General features: G+C 38.6%; 2 protein-coding genes and 1 non-coding gene across 5 annotated transcripts in view; 2 read left to right on the top strand and 1 right to left on the bottom strand.

The window, feature by feature from the left end:
* Positions 1–1,266: 1,266 nt before the first annotated feature.
* On the top strand, positions 1,267–20,331 carry BTG3 (BTG anti-proliferation factor 3). 2 transcript variants are annotated; one of them, XM_055567788.1, is made up of 5 exons: positions 1,267–1,516; positions 4,863–5,041; positions 9,483–9,620; positions 14,586–14,793; positions 19,666–20,331. In XM_055567788.1, the coding sequence occupies exons 2-5, from the start codon at positions 4,869–4,871 to the stop codon at positions 19,903–19,905; spliced, it is 759 nt and encodes a 252-aa protein (XP_055423763.1). In that variant the 5' UTR covers positions 1,267–1,516; positions 4,863–4,868; the 3' UTR covers positions 19,906–20,331. The 2 variants fall into 2 exon arrangements, with proteins under 2 accessions (XP_055423763.1, XP_055423762.1); XM_055567787.1 differs by having other exon boundaries at positions 1,270–1,445.
* On the top strand, positions 8,751–8,823 carry TRNAK-UUU (transfer RNA lysine (anticodon UUU)). The gene has a single exon. It is a non-coding gene; the product is annotated as a tRNA-Lys (tRNA).
* A 110-nt stretch (positions 20,332–20,441) lies between the features above and the next one.
* The window catches only part of CXADR (CXADR Ig-like cell adhesion molecule), a 65,430-nt gene continuing 64,126 nt past the window's right edge, over positions 20,442–21,745 (bottom strand). For both annotated transcript variants that reach the window (XM_055567783.1, XM_055567784.1), the window contains one exon: positions 20,442–21,074. In XM_055567783.1, the coding sequence (XP_055423758.1) occupies positions 21,033–21,074 (42 nt within the window). In that variant the 3' untranslated portion in view covers positions 20,442–21,032. The remainder of the gene's footprint in view (positions 21,075–21,745) is intronic.

A 21,745-nucleotide genomic window follows, 5' to 3' on the forward strand; every position in this document is an offset into this window, starting at 1 on the left:
AAGTATCCTCTTTAAATTGACCGGTGAGTAGCTTCAGTTAGAACAGTATACTTTATACAAACACACACACACAGTTTTATTGTACTGGTTTGGGAATCGCATATTTTTTTACTGCTAAAATATTAGCATTTTGAGTTTGCAAATAGGCTACACTCACCACCAGTAATGCAAACTTAAAATATTCATAGAACTGGGCTGAGAACATGCTCCCAGGCCTGGCAGGCAGTGAAATATCTGGTCAACATATAACTTGAACAATAAGTTCTTGAGTAATTTGCATTATGCTTTGGCTAGAAACAGTGAAAGCTAGTTTTCAGTTAAAAGAAAAAAGTAGAAATATCTTGTATTTTTCTGGCCTGTTTAATGTATTAAAGTGCTTTCACAAAACGAATACCATGGGGCCAGTAAGAAACGTTAGAAAGATGTTTTTTTTTCCCCCCAGAAAGTTAATATACATTTTTCACATATGTATTTGGTCAAAGATTAAATTTTGCATGTGGAAGTCCTTGACTAGAAGTGTCTGGGAAATAGAAAGCTTGGACTCAAGTTTTCATTCAGCTAATATTCCTGGAGACCCTCTTCTGTGCAGGAGACCCTCTTGTGTGTGCGGTTGGGACACAAAGGTCAGCAGGCGGCAGTCCCTGCTCTCAGGGAGCTACCCGCCGCTCAGGGAGCGGCCCAACTAGGACTTTGAAACAAACTGAAATGTCTCCAGGAGTGTGCACAGCTGACGTGCCCCTAATTATCAAACCAATGAAGAGGTTCTGTCCACAAAAGCAACGTCTGCCTTCTGTCTGATCTGTGTAAACGGCCCCTACTCGCACCCCTCACCGCCGCCCCCCAAGCCCGGGGACTAGAGAGCTGGGCCTCTACAGAGCAGGGTCTAAGACTCGCCCTCCCCGCCACGGGGTGTCAGGGCGCAGGGCAACAAGCAGACACGAGAGGAAGAAGCAGAGACCCCAGCAGCAGAGGGGAAGTGGCCCACGCGACCCCCAAAGGGGCTGCGGCAGGTGGGTCTGGCTGGCGAGGGTCCGCTAGACCCTCAGTGCCATTCTTTCCGGAAAGGGGAAGCCGATGGCCTTGTTGCCCTGGTCTTCGGACTGGAGGGTCTGCCGCGCGCGTGATACGACTGAGGGTGCTTCGCCGCCCGCGCCGCGAGGCCGGCGCCCCGGGGGCGTGGCCGAGGCGAAGCCCCGCCTCAGGCTCCTCCCCCTAGGAGCGCGAGCCAGTCCTGAGCGGCGCCATCCCTTTCCCGGGTCATCGCCCCGCCCCTCTTCCGGCCCGCGAGCCCCCCGCGCGTCGCTTCTGGGCCGCGTTCGCTAGCTCTCGCGCGCTAGCCAGCCCGCCCTCTCAGCGCGCGCTTGGCAGCCCGACGACGCGGGAGCCTCACAAGCCTGACGAGGCTTGCAGCGCTCGTTACCACTGAGCGCCTGTCCGCTAAGGCGGTACGTTCTGTTCCCGGCCCGGGGACTGTCGGGGTCGCCGAATCTGTGGCCCCAGAGCGGAGGCGGCGGCGGTGAGGGGACTGGGCCAGGAGGAGGCGGACATGGCGGGGCTCAGGGCAGCGGGAGGAGGGTGGTCCGGGCGCCCAGGAGGCCACGTCGAAGCCTCGCGGGCGGGCAGTGCGTGGGGGGACCGCGAGGAGTGCTGGGTCGAACAGGCTTGCATCGGCTCTGGCCCGGCTCGAAGGAAGGGCTGGGAACTGCAGGGGGCGGTCCTCGAGGGTTTCCGCGAGACCCTCAGGGGCATCGCGACGGCGGAGACGCAGCCTAGAGGCTCCTGCCACGTTTCCGCAGCGCGTTACCTTCCGCTCGGGGTGGGCGACAGCCTTCCTCGCGCGGCCGTGGGTTTTCTGGACCCGGAGACCCGGCTTGCTGTGTCGGGGGTGGAGGGGGGTCGCGCCTGAGGGCAGTCGAGTTCCCGAACCCGGGCCTCCGAAGGCTGGAACCTGCCCGGGGGCGGCGGACCCTGCGCGACTGTTCGCGGGGGAGGAAGGGAACGGGGTTCGGGGCCCTGCCCTCTTAACTCGGGAAAAACCGCGATTGCAGAAGTTGGACGCGCTCGCGGGCGGTTCTTCCAGGAGTGGGTGGATACGTGGGGTGCCCCCTCACCTAGCGCTCGTCAGGAGCCCCGTGCCAGTCCCGGGCCGCGGGCTGCCGGGGCATAAAAAGCCCACCTCCCAGCGCCGCGGGAATCCTGCCTCTTGGGGTCTGGAGCCCGCTTTGTGGCTCCGCGGGGCTGGTCCGAGGCTCCTCACCCGCCCCCCGCGGCTGGGATTCCCTCAACCTGGGGAAAGTCTGTCCGGAAAAATACTTGTTTCCAGAAACGGGCTCGACTCGCCTCTCGTTACAAGGAGGGAAAAGTACAAAGTTATAAACTCCTGGCAGGCAGGGCTGGGTTTTCCTTGGGGTTCTCGGCCCGCCGCCGGGAGCCGAGGAGACTGTGGAACAAAGTAGAACTTGAGGAGCTGCCGCGGTGACTACGTCCCCGGATGACGTCACCGTGCGAGATTTAAAATGGGAGCTTTTCGCTCCGAGTGTGGGTGGAGGGTTTGCTGCCCCTTACTCGAGATACTTCGCTTGCGTACCTCGGGTCTTCTGGGCCCTGCTGGGTTCTGCTTCCTGACTTTATAACTCTCCCCTCTGGGGGGTACCCTTCGGATCCTCCTGGAATACTGACCTGTGAGGGTGGGTTAAATTGTCAGCAATTCAGGCACTATTCTTTCAAAAGTGAAAAAAAAAAAAAATTCCATATGACTCATCTTGTGTTACAACCCAAAGCCACCACTAAGTGATTCTTTCCTTCCTTTCTTCCTTTTATTTTCTAATGTGAAACAGAGGGCCGAGGCGGGGTGGAGGGGGCAGGAAAGGAAAACAAAACCCCACACTCAGATATGTAGAGCAGAGTTGGCAAATTGAATGAAGAAAATGAGTTAGTTGGGGATGGAGTATATTTCTTTAGCGTGATTCCTTGTTTTCTTTGGTGGGGTGGAGGCTGATGTAGTTCCATCAGCAAGTTTCATCCCAAAGCATATATTAAATTGCAGCGGGTTTTCTTTTCTATCATAACGTGGTGGAGTATAAATATAGCTTTATACGTGGAAATGGCTGACGTTTTTTTCAGCAGGAGGCTGCACAGCAGTTGGAGAGGGCTGGGGTTGTGTGCTGCTGGCCATAGAAGAAACCCATTCTAGGGTTCCAGGAGGAAGGTTTGGGTGTCTTCCCATCTAGGATCAGGGTAGCTATGGCTGCCAGCATACTTCTCAAATACCATACAGAATTTATTTCACACTGATGTCCCTTGTTTGAATTTGCACAAGGAGGAAAGGAATCATACTATGAAGACAGACTTTAAGAGGAGGTTTGGGAAAAGAAAAAGGAAGCTAACAGAATCAGCTTTAGTTTTTAAATCTGAAAGAACTATAGGCTAGGTTAGTCAGTTTTTACACCAAACATAGCAGGGGCTGTATGTCTTTAATAATTGGCTCTGAAAAGGTGGTGTTGCTTAGTAAATGCAGCATCTGATAACTCCAAGTTACTTACAGCAGCCAAATGAATGAGCTCATCGGGTAAAGACAGAATATACATTGAAACAATCCCAGTACAAGATATCCAGTACAAGGTTTTTGCTTTTATGGATTAATCAATGATAAATCAGATCTGACGTTTAAAAAGAATCCTTCTTGAGGCAGTTCCAAAATGCAGCTGAATCTCTTAATTATTCCTTTTAGTTTGGTTTTCCATGAATGATCCTGAATTTCCACTTTCTTAAATATGCTTTGATAGAGCTGGGTTTTTTGGTCATATATACCTATGTCTCTGGTCCTGAAAGAATACTTACAGAAGCTCGGTGGTGGATCTTTGTGTATGACAGGTTCGTTGAAATATAGTTCACACACTGTATAATCCACACATTTAAAATGTACAGTTCATTGGTATTAGTATATTCACTAAGTTGTAGAACCATCACCACAGTCAATTTTAGGACATTTTCATCATTTCAAAAGGCAATCTTATACTCACTGACATCACTTCTCCCGCATTCTCCTACCCCTAGGCCACTAATCTATTTCCTGTTTATATAGATTTGCTTATTCTGGACATTTCATATAGTGTTATATAGTATTTGGTCTTTTGGCTTCTTTCCCTTAGCATAATATATTCAAGTTTCATACATGTTGTAGCACCTACCAGTTTGTCATTTCTGTTGCTGAATAATATTCCACATTTTATTTATGCATATGTCAGTTGCTCCACATTTAGTTTGTTTCTGCTTTTTGGTTATTATGAATAATGTTTCTGTGGACATTTGTGTACAAGTTTTTGTGTGAACATATGGCTTCATTTTTCTTGGATACAGAGCTAGAAGTAGAATTGCTGGGTCATGTGGTAGCCATATATATATGACCTTTTTAGGAACTGCTAAACTGTTTTCTATATTGGCTCTACAATACTGGATTTTAAAGTGGACTTTTTTATGTTTTAAAGTACAAGTTATTTCTTAGAATTTTAAACTTGAATTATTGTAGTTAAATATTTATGCATGTAGTAAAAGCTTATAGTGGTATCATTGTAGTACTTCTGAGTGATATCTCTGATTTTTATTTTAGCTAACAGGAACAACTTGGTGTGCTCTCTTTAGTGAACTCCTTACAAAGGTGATAAAATTCTTAAGCAGTATTTAATAATAAGGTCTTTATGGCATAAATTAGTGACTGTTCCCTGCTCCAGATATCAGCCAATGAAACACGAGATAAAATTGGGAGGAGGAAAGGGGGCTGTAAAGGAGGTATATTTCACAGAGCTTTATCTTCAAATTTTGATGTTTCTGCTTTTTTGAGAAAAACTATTTTATCTTTGCAGGAGAAAATGAAGAACGAAATTGCTGCTGTAGTCTTCTTTTTCACAAGACTAGTTCGAAAACATGATAAATTGAAAAAAGAAGCTGTTGAGAGGTTTGCTGAGAAATTGACCCTGATACTTCAAGAAAAATATAAAAATCACTGGTATCCGGAAAAACCATCAAAAGGACAAGCCTACAGGTAAAGGATTAGCTTGGACATTTGAATTGGACTGAGTGAAGAGGATGATCATCAGCTCCTCAAAGGGTTAGGGTTAGGGTTAGGGGCCAGAGGAGTGATGGTGTCCTGTCCATGTCTTTCACAGTTGATCTGCATCATACCCAGCTCAGGAGTGGCTCATTTATTTTTTATTTATTCACTTTAAAATACAAGCATTTGTTGTTGGGACTCCTACTGCCTGGACTTGGGATGCCAATCTGTAGACTCCTGGGAATTAGTTTTGTGGTCATAGTGTGACTCCTGAGTGTTTTTCTTTGTGTATCACAGGTAGTTGAGGATTTTCACAATTGTAGAGGACCCCTAAAACTATCATTTAGCAGAAGGCATGGTAAGAGTTGAGAGAAATGAGTTCCTTGTATCTAAAAGTAAATTACATGTGACATATTAAAAGTTTTCTGGCAAATGAGAAATAAGATTATTAGACACCTGATATGTTCTTGACACAGGAATGATTTCATTTGTACTGTGCATAATTTGTTGTAGTAGAAGCCAGTGTAACCATTTTATAGATGAAGGTAACTTACCTATGATTCGCAAATGGTAAATACTAGCTCTGGAATTTGAATTCAGGTCTAACTCACCCTAAATTCTTAGGAGCTTTCTGTTACACCACAGTCTGACCACTGCCTTGTCTCTGAGAGTGAAGGCAGTTCTCACTCCCAGCTGTCTTTTGTACTCCAGTTTATAAGTTCCATATACAGTTTAAAGAAGAGCAGACTCCTGTAAAACATGTCCTGGCATGTTCTCTCTTTAGTGTTTATGTGACTACTTGGGAACCTGAGTTGAGAATGTTCTACTAAACTCAGCTGTCAAACTGTGTCCCATTTGTGGATGTGACCAAAAAATAAAAGTGAACAGTTGTGACTGTCATGAATATAAATTCTTTTATTTATGCATATTGCTGCCCCTAAAGATTCCTCCGCAAATCAGCACTTCACAGTAAAAAGAATTTTCTTTTAGTCACTGTGTTCTTGTCAAGTGTATGACTATTCAGTGTGCAAAGGAGGTGAAAATATGACTTGTTTAGTTTTCATTTGTGAAAAGCAAGGTAAGCATGTGATCTGTTGAAAAGAATCAAAGTAATTGATATATTTCTCTCTCATTTTTATCCAAAGAGGTTTCCTAGTATACTGGAAAATGTGGTGAGTGAAAGTAGAGATGTGGATGTAATTCAAGTTATTGTTTTTTATCCTCTCACTTGATTCTCTTAATTTTTTCCTGCACATCTTCATTTCTGATAAAGTGAACAGCTTTTATGAATTAGAGCTCTTGAGGCTTTTTACACTGATGTAATTGACATTGGACTAAGGCTTTTGGTAGTGCCAAGCCACTGTACTGTTACTGAAAAAGGAGACACTGTCAAATAAATGCTTAAAGATCAGACAGTGTACAATTTCATTTCCATTAATTTCAAAAACTTGAGGGGAAAAGTTAGCCAAACAGGATTAAATTGGCATGTAATCAGAACTATCATTATTGAGTCATTTTGAAGCCATCTTTGAAGTAGAAAACTATTAGAGTTAATAGTGGGTTGTTTCTTTTGTAAAAATTAGTAGACTATAGAATTAACCAAAGTTATTAGACTCTTCATAGAGTAGGTTGGAAGTGTTCTTTTTCTTCTAAAGTTTTTATAAATTAGTATGTTTCTCTGCAACATATACAAATAAGGGCAATTTGGCAACATTACCGAGATCCGTAAAAATATTCATAGTCTTTGAAAACTGAGTCTCCTAAAATCGATTCTAGAAGTATAATCAGAAATGCAGACAAATATATATGAATATGGATATTTCTTAAACTTTATAATTGCAAAAAATTGGAAAGCACTACACTGTCAAGAAAATGATAGACTATTTTTATGCAACTTTTAAAATCTTGTTTTTGAAGAGTGGCTAATGGGTAAGTAGTCACAGTATCTAGAGTGAAAAAAAAAAAGGCATAGAAATATGTATGGTATGCAAATTTTGTTGAAACAGAGTCTCTAAGCCTTTATATTTACATATTTTTTTTTGAGCTTAGAGCCTACATCTTCACTGTGTGTTAAAAAACACATACATGTGTACATATAAGATCTATCTCCTTACCCTTAACTGATTTTGATCCTGGGCACGTGGGACTTTTGAATCAACCTACACAACATTAGAATCTATAACATAAGACCATCTCATAGAAAGGAACAAAGATTTTCTTACATGTTTTAAACTAGTTTTAAATTTTTACTCTGAATTTGCTAAATTGTTAATGGTGATGTTACGATAAATATAGGCCTAATTGGGTTGTTTAATAAGATGAACTTTGGCATCTGTTGTGGATCTGAACCCTGCATTCACTTTCTTGCTGGGTAATGTTGGGCAAGTTACTCAAACTCTCTCTGCCTCCTTTCTTTCTTGCAATGAAGAAAATATTATGTAACTCACAGGATCAGTGTGAAAATTTAAAGAGTTAATATAGACATACTTTGTTTTATTGTACTTTGCTTTATTTTATATCACAGATGTGGTTTTTATAAATTGAAGGTTTGTGCAAGCATGCATTGAGCAAGTCTATCAGCACCACATTTGCAATTACATTTGCTCACTTTGCGTCTCTGTCACATTTTGGTAATTCTTACAGTGTTTCATACTTTTTTGTTATTATATTTGTTTCAGTGATCTGTAATAAGGGATCTTTGATGTTACAGAGACTCGATGAAGGCTCAGGTGATGGTTAGCATTTTTTAGCATAAAGCTATGTATATTGTGTTTTAGATGTAATGCTATTACACATTTAATAGACTACAGTGTAGTATAAATATAACTTTTATATACACTGAGAAATCAAAAATTTGTGACTGGCTTTATTGTGATACTCACTTTATTGCTCTGGTCTTTAACCAACCCACAATGTCCAAGGTATGGCCATACATACAAAGTATATAGAAAACTCTCCATACATACATACATATGGCCATACATACAAAGTATTTAGAAAACTTTCCAAAAGGGTTGTTATTATTATTACTTAGAAATATATATTAGCTATTATCTAATGAGAACTTTTTCACTGTTTTAAATGAAAATGGAAATTGACTAATTAAATATAAACACATTATTCTCTTGATGTTACAGTATTATAGTTAGTACTATTATCAATATTTGTCAACTAACTTATATTTTCTATATTTTAAAGCTTTGGGTCTGAAGAAGAAGTAAAATGATTTAATCTAAATTCACCCTGTAAATCGCGGGCTTCTCTGGTGGCTCAGACAGTAAAGAATCTGCCTGCAGTGGGAGACCCACATTCAATCCCTGGGATGGGAAGACCCCCTGGAGAAGGGAATAGCTACCCACTCCAGTATTTTTACCTGAAGAATCTCTTGAACAGAGGAACCTGGGGGCTACAGTCCATGGGGATCACAAAGAGTTGGACATGACTGAGAGACATAACACTTTTACTTTCATACTTTCACACTATAAATCAGGATTAGTACGAAAACCTGGATTCTCTTGGTTCATTTCTTAGCTGTAGGCAGTAAATACTATTATTATAACTAAAAATTTCTCTATGTAAGCAGGATACTTATTTTAAGAGGTATTTTTGCATTCATACTGAGAGCCATCTTTGAGCATTCTGTTAGGTAGCTGTGGTTGGTACTTCTTGAGTTAAAATAAAAAATGGGACAGATGGGAATTCCCTGGTAGTCCAGTGGTTAGGACTCTGTGCTTTTACTGCTGTGAGCCCAGGTTTGATCCCTGGTCAGGGAACTAAGATCCTATAAACTGTGTGCTGGAACAGTCTTTATTGGTTTAGAATTTTTTCACTTTTTTGCTAACTAAAAAATAAGAAAACCCTTGAGTAACACAACTTAAATAAGCCAGTAACACTTTTGGATTATATTTTACTCTTAATACATGATATAAATGGTTCTGTGTCCTTGACTGATTTGGTATTTAGAGAACAGTTATAGGTAAGGCAAAGGATACTCTTCTTAAGCAAAGTAACAACAGAGCAAAACTTGTCACAAAAATTTCTGAATATTGTTTAAAACATTATATAGGAATTTGGCTAATTTTTTGCATTCAAAGTTCTAAGTAATTTCATGCAACTTTCATACTCCTTGCTTGTTGAAGTACATGTGAGGTTGAGTAGTTACTATCTGAAATGAGGTAGAGCCAGTTCTGATTTCCCTGTGCTCATGCAGATGCCCTCTTCCTTCTACCAGGCTGGGTAGACAGCAGCGTTGATGCTGCTGCTGTCTCTTTGCCTTTAGTTCAGATTTGTTATCTATTTAGGATAGGTATTCCTGAGTTCTTTACCAGGGTTTTATTTTTTTTAATTCATGTTGGCAAATACTAGTAGATATAACTAAGTTTCTGATTTAAATTTTATTTAAAGCTATTAACATTACTCCACTTTTTTGTAGATGCATTCGTGTCAATAAGTTTCAGAGAGTTGATCCTGATGTCCTGAAAGCCTGTGAGAACAGCTGCATCTTGTACAGTGACCTGGGCTTGCCAAAGGAACTCACTCTATGGGTGGACCCATGTGAGGTGTGCTGTAGGTGAGTTCTTGAGTTTGGCAACTGAACTGATCACCATGCTGGAATTGATTTTTATGAAATTCTCTCAGGTATTGCCTATACACGTATCTTAATGGCCAGGAGCTGGTTGTTTGGCTTTCTCAGATGTGAATTTTGTGAACTAATCTTCTAGGAGGTGATAGTAAAAGACTGGTTACACTCCTGTTTTACAACTAAAGAAACTTAAGAAATGATAGAGTAGGGGGTTTTTTTTTGAAGAGCTTTACCAAGTTTATTGTAGAATTTAGATACCTTGACTCCCTGTAGGTCAATTATTACCTTCTTGCATTGATAGTGCCCTTGTCTTTCCCCTCTTCAAACTAGGAAAGTTGCTAATCCCAAATAATACTGGATATTACTTTTGGTTGGTCTCTGTTGCTGTTTGTTTCTACTCTTGCCTCTCCCCCCACCACCCCACCCCCCCTCCCCTTTTGGCTTTTAAGTGGCTGAGTGAACTTTTTGTGGTTTTATTTTCATAATGGAAATTATTTCTTGTCTCCTAATGAGCAGAATTGTAAAAGCTAGGTGTGTTAGGTATGAGCTGAACTTCATTCACTTTAAAAGCATTCATTGTGGACCAGGCATTCTTAGTTGTGGAAATGAAAGTGACATTATTCTTTCAGGTAGTTCAAAGTGTAATAAGGGAGAAGAAAGAATAAGCAGATAACAACAGAGTGAGATTTATGCTATAATAGAAATATGTACAAGATGCCCTGGTTGGTGGCACAAAGGAGAAAGTTACTGCCTCACGGAAGACTGTAGTTACCCCTTGGTATATCAGTGAAGGATTAGTTCCAGGACACTCCTCACCACACACATGCACACACACGCGCATACACAGCCAGAAGTAAGATCCTCGGATGCCCACGTCCCTTATATAAAATAGTGCAGTATTTGCATATAACTTGTGTATAATCTCCCATTTACTTTAAATCATCTCTAGATTACTTATAATACCTAATACAATGTAAATGCTATGTAAATAGTTGCCTTAAATTGAAGAAGTTCAAGTTTTTCTTTTACGAACTTTCTAGATTTTTCCCCCCAATATTTTTGGTCTGTGGTTGGCTGAATGCACGGATGCAGAACCCATAGATACAGAGGACTGATTTTATTGAGTAGGTGATACTTGAGCTGAGTGGGGAAGGAGTTGCAGTTGACTGACTAGATGACGAAGTAGGAAAGATGTTTCCAGACATGATAAACAGATGCGTGGAACCCCCTGTGAGTGATCTCCTACAGCTGTTCCATTAGGGTTTTCTCTTTGGTTTAGAGGTACAGTTTACCCATTGATTGTAGTAGAGGTGCTTTTGATATAACCCTAATATCTTCTAAAGGTGGTCATAGGCTGTGACTTGATCTTCATCAATGAAAGTGGTGAGGAAGACATGCTGGATAAATACATGGTTGTTCTGCAACAATTTTCTGGACCACCCTGGAGCTGCTTGATATAAGCTGGTGTCTTATATAAGCTTATTGCTTTGGAAAACTGGAGGCAGGTAGATTTTCCAGTACTTATTTCTCATAAAAAGGAATAGCAGCAATTTTTGGTCTGAGAAGGTCAGACAATTTTTAGAGTCTGGGACTAAGGACGGACTTACCTCAGGCCAGGGTCAGACTTTGTTTTGTAGACTTGGTCCACTGAATCCCTGCAGAAGACTTTTCAGTCTACAAGAAATAGCTATCACAAAAATAACTATATTGAAATACTTACTTTTTTAGGGCCTATACTTTGATCCTGATTTACTCTTACTTCATGCACAGTTCTTTAAGTTAGTTGTATAGTTTTTTTTTTTTTTTTTAGTTGTATAGTTTTTTAAGCCATAAAGACTTACATAACATTTGAAGGGGGACTGTTGAAAATACAGTTGACTTTCCATATCTGAGGGTTCCATATCCACGCATTCAACCAACTTTAGTTCAAAAATATTTGAGGGGAAAAAATTAAAGATAAGTTCTAAAAAGCAAAACTTGAATTTGCCAGGCTATGCAACTATTTACATAATATTCAAAGTATCTGCATAATATTTACATTGTGTTAGATATGATAAGTAATCTAGAGATAGTTTAAAGTGTATGGGAGCATGTGGGCAGGTTGTATGCAAATACCTTGCCATTTTATTTAAGGTACAATACTTGGGCAGCCATAGATTTTCACACTGGGAGAGGAGGGGGAGGGGATGGTCCTGGAACCAGTCCCCTAGGATACTGTTGTCATAAATCTACAAAAAAAGTTATAGTCTAACATAGAAGTGGGAGCAAAAAAGCAAGAGTTAAGCCAAATATATTATCACACTGTCAAATAAGGAATATTTAATACAACAGTCTTAAATCATTAGGGGAAAGTTTCTGTATCCAAGGATGTTTAAGAAGTTGGTGAATTACATGAACATTTTGGACATATTTATTTGAAATGCTTAAACCATATCTTGACACCTGAAGATGAGAGCTTTAGTTACGTGGACATTCTGTTTTACTTAAGTGAATACTTCATTATTTGATAATACCAGATAATGAAAAATTACTGAGCTTTCTCATCTTGCTAGTATAAGAAAATCCTTGCATTGTTTTCTGTATGATCAAAATTTTGCCCCAAATTGACTATGATGTGAGTTTCTTCACAGTTAATAGAAATTATCTTTAGAATGTTCATTAAGTGATGATAGAAATCCCAGAGGAAACAAAGTGTTAGTAATTGGGTAGAGATGATTGCTATAAATTAATAAAGGAAATTGAGATATTTATTAGTGCTTTTGAATCCAAACTGGGAATATTCTGAAAATTAAAACTGATATAGCAGTTACATAGTTGAATAAATAATGTGAGTAATTAAAAATAATAAATCATTGTATACTAAAGGCTGTGGTTGTAAAAAATATTTGAAATCTACTCAGAACATTCTTCATAGAATTATTCCATCAGGATAGATACTGGAAGAATGCAAAAGCGTTATATAGTTAGAAAGGTTATCACTTCGTGAAATACTTCAGATTATACTGAATAGAAAACAGATCTTTCCTATAAGGAGAAATCCTGCAAATAGCTGGCATGTTATTATCTACTCAGTAGTCTACACTTCTTTTTTGTTTGTAATTTCTGTAATCCTTTCTTTTCCTGATAAAGAGCATTAGATACTATTGATATTTTTCAAATTAACTCAGTTGGTCTTAATGTTTTAGCAGTGTGTTTAAATTGTAAAGTTTAAAACTTGTCCCTTACTAATTCTGAGGGATTAATTGCATGTTCTGATATTACGGTAATATAGTAAGCTGTTTCACTTACCCTGAAGAGAGCCCTCATGCGAAAATACTACCAAGGGAAAAATGCAAAACCTAATTGAGCTCAAGTGTCAAAGAAATCTGAGTTAATAAAGCTGATCCTTCAGTCATTTAGATGTCTGCCCTTGGTTTAGGTTTCTGTTTCTACTGAGGGTTTTTTCTCAGATTTCTTGCCTTTCTGTTTTGCCTGAGTTGAAATTGTAGTTCATGAATTCTGTGTTGTGAAGAACTCACCCAATTGTTCAGGCATTTTCTAAGAAGAATCACCAGTTGAAGAACAACCACTGTCCAACTATTTCCAGCTTCCTCATCCTGCAGATAAGAAACTAAGGCCTGGAGAGACTGAATAACTTGTACCTGGTTACAGCTAGTACATGGCAGAGCAGAACCAAAAACATGTCTCGTGCACTTTACACCATTCTATAGCAGTTTATGAGATAGACTGAAAGAGAATAGAAAAAGGGAATTATATACTGTATTTAGATTGCATTTATGGCCCCATTCAGCCCATGAGAATAGAAGATAGCACAGCTAAAAGAAATAGAACTCACCTATGAGACTACTTGATTGCTATTTAAACTTTCATAGACTTTGTTGTAATTAGGCCTTTTACTTAATTGTAAATATCCTGATTCAGAAATAATTTGAGACGAGTTATCTTGAAATGAAATTAATTGACATCATAGTTAACCTTATTTTTCTTTTGAAGTCATTCTTATATTTTGTAAGCTTGGAATCATTTGTTTAACTTTAATTACATGTTGTGTAAGACTGCTTAAGAGTTTATTTCCTTTGTCCTAACACTTCCTAGAAATTGTTTCATAGTGTTTATGATGTCTAATTTATTTGAATGGATTTGTCGGTTTCTTCTCTGTCCTCTCAATGAAAACTCCTAGTTTTACTGTGTATTATGCCATTTTCCCCTGATCGCAGAATTTTTTTTTCTAGTAGCCAATAGCCAAAGTTAGATATCCTGACAGTTTTTCTTAGATCAAGGCTTTAAAAATGTTTTGGAAGAATAAAAAATAACTGCTTAAAAGAAGTGAACATTTATCATAGGAATCTCTGTGAAATCAGCAGTGTAATTCAAGAAAAATCCTTTTATTTTCCTCAACAGTAGCTGTATTTTCTTTTTCTCTTTAACCTCAACAGTTCCCTCAGTTCTCATTTTTGTCAGTGTAGATACAGGAAACATAGGCCCCTTTTTTAATTTAATTGCAGTAAAAGTAAATCCCATAAGAAATATCTAGTTGATTTTTGACTTGAATTACTATGATCTACAATATAGGGGTCAATTAAAAATTCATTAGGAAGTTTTACTGTATTAATGTAAATGTCCAATACATTAATGTATGGCCAATTTCAGTGCTGCATACAAAAATGTAATCAATGAATTTCTCTTGGGGCAGTAAAAAATAAAATCGGAAAAGAGAATGAATGAGGTCACTTTTTTGGTACGTTAATAGATTGGAAAATTGTCGCCTGCCTGTTGGCATGGAGCTGGGTTAACATACTATATATGTAGAATCAAGTTCTGGAAGGGTTCCTTCTTGGCCCGGGACTGATGGCATGTCCAGACCTGTTCATTTGTTTTTATGGACATTTGTTGCTTTGTTGATATAACTTCAGGGGTTCTAAGTTTTTTGTTTTTGGATTTTTTTATTCTTAGGTATGGAGAGAAAAATAATGCATTCATTGTTGCCAGCTTTGAAAATGAGGATGAGAACAAGGATGAGATTTCCAAGAAAGTTACCAGGGCCCTTGATAAGGTTACCTCTGATTATCATTCAGGATCCTCCTCTTCAGATGAAGAAACATGTAAGGAAATGGAAGTGAAACCAAATTCTGTGGCTGCGACCCCCAGCCCTGTGTACCAGGTAACCATGAAGTGGCTCCATACTGAAGGTCCTGAGCAGGGCTTGCAAGGTCATCCTGGGTAGTCCTGCTCATATTGCCCAGGGTTTCTGACTTGAGATTTTAGATCACAGTTCTTGCCTTTCCACACTAAGGGGAAGCTGTTTCATCTGAGATGAGAATAGGCATCCTGAGTCATTTTATCAAAGGTCTGCTTTACTATTCAATATGTAGGATAAATATATTTCAAAAAGAATAGGAAGAATCATGGAAATAAAACATATCTGATGTTTTAAAATCCTTAGTGCTTTCAGAAACAGCCACTTTTTTTTTTTTTGTAGCCTTTAACTCTTCCAATTTGTAACTTTAGGTTTAACTTTCATGTTCCTCCCTCCCTGTGGTTAAAGAGAAACATCAATAAATTTTTCTTTAGTTAATTTTTCATTCAAGCCAAAACAATATCTTTCTTTGCCTTAACAAGTAAAGAATCATATAGCAAGCATGAGAGCTTCCCTGCTGGTTCGATTGATAAAGAATCTGCCTGCAATTCAGGAGACCTGGATTCGATCCCTGGGTTGGGAATATCCCTTGGAAAATGGAATAGCAACCCACTCCAGTATTCTTGCCCAGAGAATTATATGGACAGAGGAGCCTGGCAGGCTGTGGTCTATATGGTCACAAAGAGTGGGACACAACTGAGCAACTAACACATAGCAGTCAGATGTGTACTTTGTTCACTTATTTATTACTTATACCCCACATACCAAAGAACAGTTAATGTATTATAGTTTGTAAAATTCTTAACAGTACTTCTCAACAGGAAATATTTTCAAGTAAAAAAAAAAATGAAAAATCTTTTGAGTTGAGCCTTATTCTGTACATGTACTTTTTCTGATTTTGAGTCTATTTTTAAATATACCTGTTTTTATTAAGTTGGCCTTAATTAGATATAATTAAACATAACAGGTTTCTGGTATGGTTTGATTTGGCCTAAAATTAGAATTTAGATCTTAATGAGTAAGAAATCAGAGTATCATGAGTATTAGAGACTGAACCTTTAAAAAATTAACTTGAAACAGTATGTGCATCCATGCTGAGTCACTTCAGTTGTGTCTGACTCTGCAGCCCTATGAACTGTAGCCCACCAGGCTCCTCTGTCCATGGGATTCTCCAGGCAAGAATATTGGAGAGGTTGCCATGCCCTTTTTCAGGGACTCTTCCCAACCCAGGGATTGTACCTACATCTCTTAACGTCTCCTACACTGGCAGACAGATTCTTTACCACTAGCGTCACCTGGAAAGCCAGAGTACAGCAGTGACAGGTCCTCCTCTTCCCCAACCACCAGTCTTATGCCCTTGCATGAAGGTGTTCATTACCAGTTATTTTTGTATCCTTCCCAATAGAATCCCTATATAGATAAGTAAACATAATATTTGTATTTCGGGGATCATTTTAAAACCACTGACATAAATATTTTGGACTTTTTTTCTGTCTGTGTGATGCATTATATGCTACAAATTACCATTGTTAAATTACTTGCAATTCATTGAGATGTGTGGTAATTTTATCTCAGAATTTTATTTGTTACTCAGTAAAGCAAGAATATGAATCCCAAATTGAACTTCTTGCTACTAATTTTTACAAGTAAATTGACATTTAATTTTTAGATTTTCTTTTAAAATTCAATTGTACTTGTTTTCCCCCTTGTTGAAAGACTACTGGGATAAAATTCTAACAAAAAAGCATAAAAATGGACGTGTCTTTTATGTGCTTTTAAAATAAAACAGTTCTTTTCGACATTACATTCACAAAACATTTCATAATGGAGAAGCATAGTTCAGCTCTTAACAGTCATTGTGTAGAAAGTTGGAGCAGATGGTCCACTTTAAGATCTTTTCTACCCGTCCATTTTTTTCATCTTGAATCTGGCTTTACCAAGAAGAACCTTAAAAAAAGAGGTTATCAAAGTACAGACAAAATAATTTCTAGCTTGGGGGTCTTTGTTCTCTGATAGGGGTCTGTGTTTTCTGAAAGGAACCTCCAAAGATAATTCTCCACTAAGAATGAAGATTATGTAATTTCTCCCCAAATTGGTCTACAGATTCACCTTGCTATCAAAATCCCAAAAGGCTTTTTTCTAGATAAAATTGAAAGAAAGGAGAATCAAGTCAGAGATCTCACACTAATATCAAGTCATTATGTTTATCAAAACAGTGTGTTAATGGTTTGTTGTTTAGTCGCCAAGTCGTGTCCAACTCTTTTGTGACCCCATGGACTATAGTCCACCAGGCTCCACTGTTCATGGGATTTCCCAGGCAAGAATAGTGGAATGGGTTATGATTTCCTTCTCCAGGGCATCTTCCCCACCCAGGAATCAACCCGCCTCTCCTACACTGGCAGATGAATTCTTTACCACTGAACCACTAGGCAATCCCTGTGGTAATGGTTTAAAGATACACAAATATATTATTGGAACAGATAGTAGACTCCTTACGTACAAAAATTTTTTTAATAAGTGCCAAAGCAGTTCAGTGGGGAAAATCGATAAGAACTGGTACTGAAACGATTGGATAATCCATTTATTTTTTAAAAAGTGACCCTAACTGCTACCTTATACCATACATTAAAAAAAAACAACAACTGATTTTAAATGGGTCACAGGCCTAAACATAAATGCTAAATCTCTGACACTTGGAAGAAAACATAGGGAGATACCTTAATTATTTAGGATAGGCCAAGATTTCTTCCAAAAATGTTATTAAATTTGACCTCACCAAAATTAAAAATCTTTGCCCATCAAAAGAAACCGTAAAGAAAATGAATGGGCAGAAGTATAGGCTGGAACAAAATATTCTCAATACATATATTTGTCAAAGGACTTGTTTTCAGAATATACTTTAAAAATCAGTCCTATAAATCAACAATAAAAGACAAATGATCCAGATAACAACAGTGGGTATAAAGATGTGAAAAAACACTTGTACAAAAGAAGTTATATAAATGGCCAGTAAGCAAATGAAAAAGGTGTTCAGCCTTATTTGTTATCAGGTAATTATAAATTTAAGCCACAGTGAAACACTACTTTCAGAATGGCTAAAATTAAAACATCTGACAGTACCAAGTGCTGACAAGGATGTGAAGAAGCTGGACTCATAAACTGTTGATGGAAGTGTAAAAAATGGTACAATCACTTTGAAAACTGCTTGGCACTTAAATATGCATCTGCCCTGTAACCCAACAGTTCCACTCCTAAGTATTTTAACAAGAGAAATGAAAAGAACCATATCTACAAAGCCTCTTACTAGAATGTTTATAATAGTAAAAAAAACAAATATCCATTAACAAGTGAATGGGGGAAGATAGTCATATATTCATTTATACCGTAGGATAATAACAATAAAACAGATTTCATAATAGACACAGTGTGGAAGGACCTAAAAAACATTCTGTTGAGCAGAAGAATTTTGCCAGGGAATTCTTTGGTGGTCCAGTGGTTAAGGACTCTTGTTTTCACTGCCAAGGGCACAAGTTTGGTTCGTGGTAGGGAAACTAAGATCCCACAAGTCATGTGTTACAGCCCCCAAAAAAGAATATTGCTAGACACAAAAGAATATATACCTTCCATTTATATGGTGTTCACAAACAAGGAAAACTCAGTCTGTGATAGAAATTTGAACAGTGGTTGCTTGTGGGAATCATTGTTCCAGAATTGTGTCTACTTTTTGAGTTTTAAAAGCTTACCAGGACCCCAATGTAGAAAGAAATGAAAACATTCCACTTCACTATTGGTTTTTAGTATAGGTCAGTTATTAGTTGGAACTCGTAATAAATTTTTTCATTTCCCCATTGTAGGTAATCAAGAATTAACTGTGCATGCTAAGGTTATTCACTGCAGCATTGTTTTGTGTGCTTTTGTGCATTGTTTTTTTAAAAGACTGAAAGCAGCCGAAATGTCCTATCAACAAGATACCACTTAATTTAGTTATGGCATAGTCACGGCATTACTGTCTAGCTGTAGATTTATGGAAAAAGTCATTATATATATGAATGTCTCTGATATGTATTTGAGTATAGAAGCAGTATGCAGAATTGTGGATATTTAATGTGTATATTGATGTACACACAAGTATATTCATAGAATCTCTCTAAAGGTAATCAAAAAATTGATTAGTGTGTCTGCTGCCTCTGAGAGGGTACCTGGTAATCAGATAAAGAGAGACTTTTTTTTTCCACTATATACAACTTCGTGCCTTTTGAATTTTCTATCCTGAATGTAGTGCTGATATACAGAATATAAATTTTTTAATCCCTATGCTAAGAGCAGATGAGAAATCAGAGAACTCTGAAACTCATAGTCACAGGGCACAGTATTCTGAGCAGAGAGGTCCAAGACTGCTGAAAACATTTTGCATAATGTGAACTTGAGGTCCCACTTGACTTACAGCATAATCTAAGACTGTTGGTCCAAAATGCTAAACTGGCTACATTAGAATCACCTGCAGAGTGTCATCAAAATACCTGGCCTCTGTTCCTAAAATTTTGTTAATACTGTTCAGTAGAACAGGACTGACATTTTTGTGTTTAAAAGCTTCATAGGTGACTCTTCAGCCAGCTTCGGACACCAGCGGTCTTAAACATGATGTGTCCTTACAGGCCTCTACTCATTCTGTGTTTTCATCTTTTCTGGTTGACACAGCCAGAGAATACCTGGTTTTCAAGGGGTGTGTTTGAGTTTATTAATTTTTGTTCATTTGAAAAATACTGATCACTACTATATTTGAAGTTTTTAACATATTTAGACTTGACTGTAGGGAATGTACCTTAGAGCTACTCTTTGGGTTGTGGGTGAGTAAGTTTGTTTTTTTATTGATTTACCATTTTCTTTTCCCTACAGATTTCGGAATTAATATTCCCACCTCTTCCAATGTGGCACCCGCTGCCCAGAAAAAAGCCAATAATGTATCGAGGGAATGGCAATCAAAGTCACTACCCTCCTCCCATTCCATTTGGTTATCCAAATCAGGGACGGAAGAATAAACCATATCGCCCAATTCCAGTAACATGGGTACCTCCTCCTGGAATGCATTGTGACCGCAATCACTGGATTAATCCTCACATGTTAGCACCTCACTAGCTGCTTTTGTCTGTTGGTGTCATGTTGAGCGAAGGTAGAATAAGCCTGACTACACATTAAAAGTTCATACTTAAAGTAGTAAAGTTAGATGGGCTAAACCATCAAACTTATTTTTATAGAGAAGTTATTAAGAATAATCTTTTCTTAAAAATATATATGCACTTTAGATATATTGATATAGTTTGAGAAACTTTATAAAAGTTAGTCAAGTGCCTGAGTTTTTAATATTAAACTTGAGTATTTATATATTGTGCATCAGCTCTGTTGCTTATGAGGATACTGTAGGAGTGGATGATCTAGCACCTTTGAGCATTTACTTTATGGAAAGTATGTAAGTTATTTATACACATGGAAATCTATTTTATGTCGTTGTTTAGAAGAATTGCATAAAATCATGTAGTTGCAAATAAAAAGTAGTTTGAGGCATGACAATGTGTGCTTCTGTTCTGTACATAAACAGAGAAGAGTGAAAGGGATATCTCACTGCAGTGTTTAGTTAAATATTTAGCAAAGAAAAAGCCATGTAGCAATTTCCATTTTTCTTTAAAAAATTAATTTTTTATTAACCATAACTTTCCCAAAGGCTATAGTAGCAAGTGATTCATATAAAAAGTCTAAAATTTGTTAGTAGTACCTAATTGAAAATATAAATACAGTGAAACATTTCAGTCATCAAAGTCACTATACATAGGATTTTCTTAGCCTGGAATTTGGCCTGTACAAATGTTGATAAGACATCTGACTATGCCTAGTGCCACTGCATAAAGCAGAAATGTTCTTGTAGATGCTCTAAGCTTTGCCTTGTGCTTTTTTTCTTCAACACGTTAAAGTCTTTATTAAAGTGAAAGTGACGTCGCTCAGTCGTATCCGACTCTTTGGGACCCCATGGACTGTAGCCTACTACGCTCCTCCGTCCATGGGATTTTCCAGGCAAGAGTACTGGAGTGGGTTGCAATTTCCTTCTCCAGAGGATCTTCCTGACCCAGGGATTGAACCCACGTCTTCCACATTGTAGGCAGACGCTTTACAGTCTGAGCTATTCGATGGAATTTTTAAAAGTCTTTATTAGTGGTCTAAAATAAAGTCAAACAGTACAGTACTTCAGATTCTTCAGTGGTCCTTCGTATTTATACCACTGTAGTGCCATCAGTCTCGTAAGTGTACTTCAACTACAAAAACAAAAAGAGAAAAATTTGGATTTAAAAAAAAATTGGGTTTTTTTCCCCGAAAAAGATGATTACACTTTCTCATTATACACATCTTTAAATTTCTAGTCCTAAATTATTTGATCAGAAAAATCAACACTTGCTAATAAACATTGGATGTCCTTGGCTGTTCCAGATATTCCTGTTGCCTGGTAATAAATTCTGTTGAGAACAGACTACCAGAAAAGTGCACAAATCATAAAGATACATAGCTCTCAGGGTATGTGGTATTCAAAATGTCTGCAATCTCAACAGAAAATTTACCTTTAAACCTCAGAGACTTCTGGTTTCAATGTTACTGTGCTCTTCAGTAGCGCTAGTTAACTGCGGAGTCATGTCCAACTTCGGCGACACCATGGACTGTAGCCTGCCAGGCTGCTCAGTCCATGGAATACTCCAGACAAGAATACTGGAATGGGTTGACATTTCCTTCTCCAGGGCATCTTCCCGATTAAGGGCTTGAACCCAGGTCTCCTGCACTGCAGGCAGATTCTTTACCAACTGAAGTGAAGTGAAGTGAAAGTCGCTCAGTCGTGTCTGACTTTTCAACCCCATGGACTAAACAGTCCCTGGAATTCTCTAGGCCAGAATACTGGAGTAGGTAGCCTTTTCCCTTCTCCAGGGTATCTTCCTAA

The sequence above is a fragment of the Bubalus kerabau genome, chromosome 2, assembly GCF_029407905.1.
Source record: "Bubalus kerabau isolate K-KA32 ecotype Philippines breed swamp buffalo chromosome 2, PCC_UOA_SB_1v2, whole genome shotgun sequence".
NCBI lineage: Eukaryota > Metazoa > Chordata > Mammalia > Artiodactyla > Bovidae > Bubalus > Bubalus kerabau.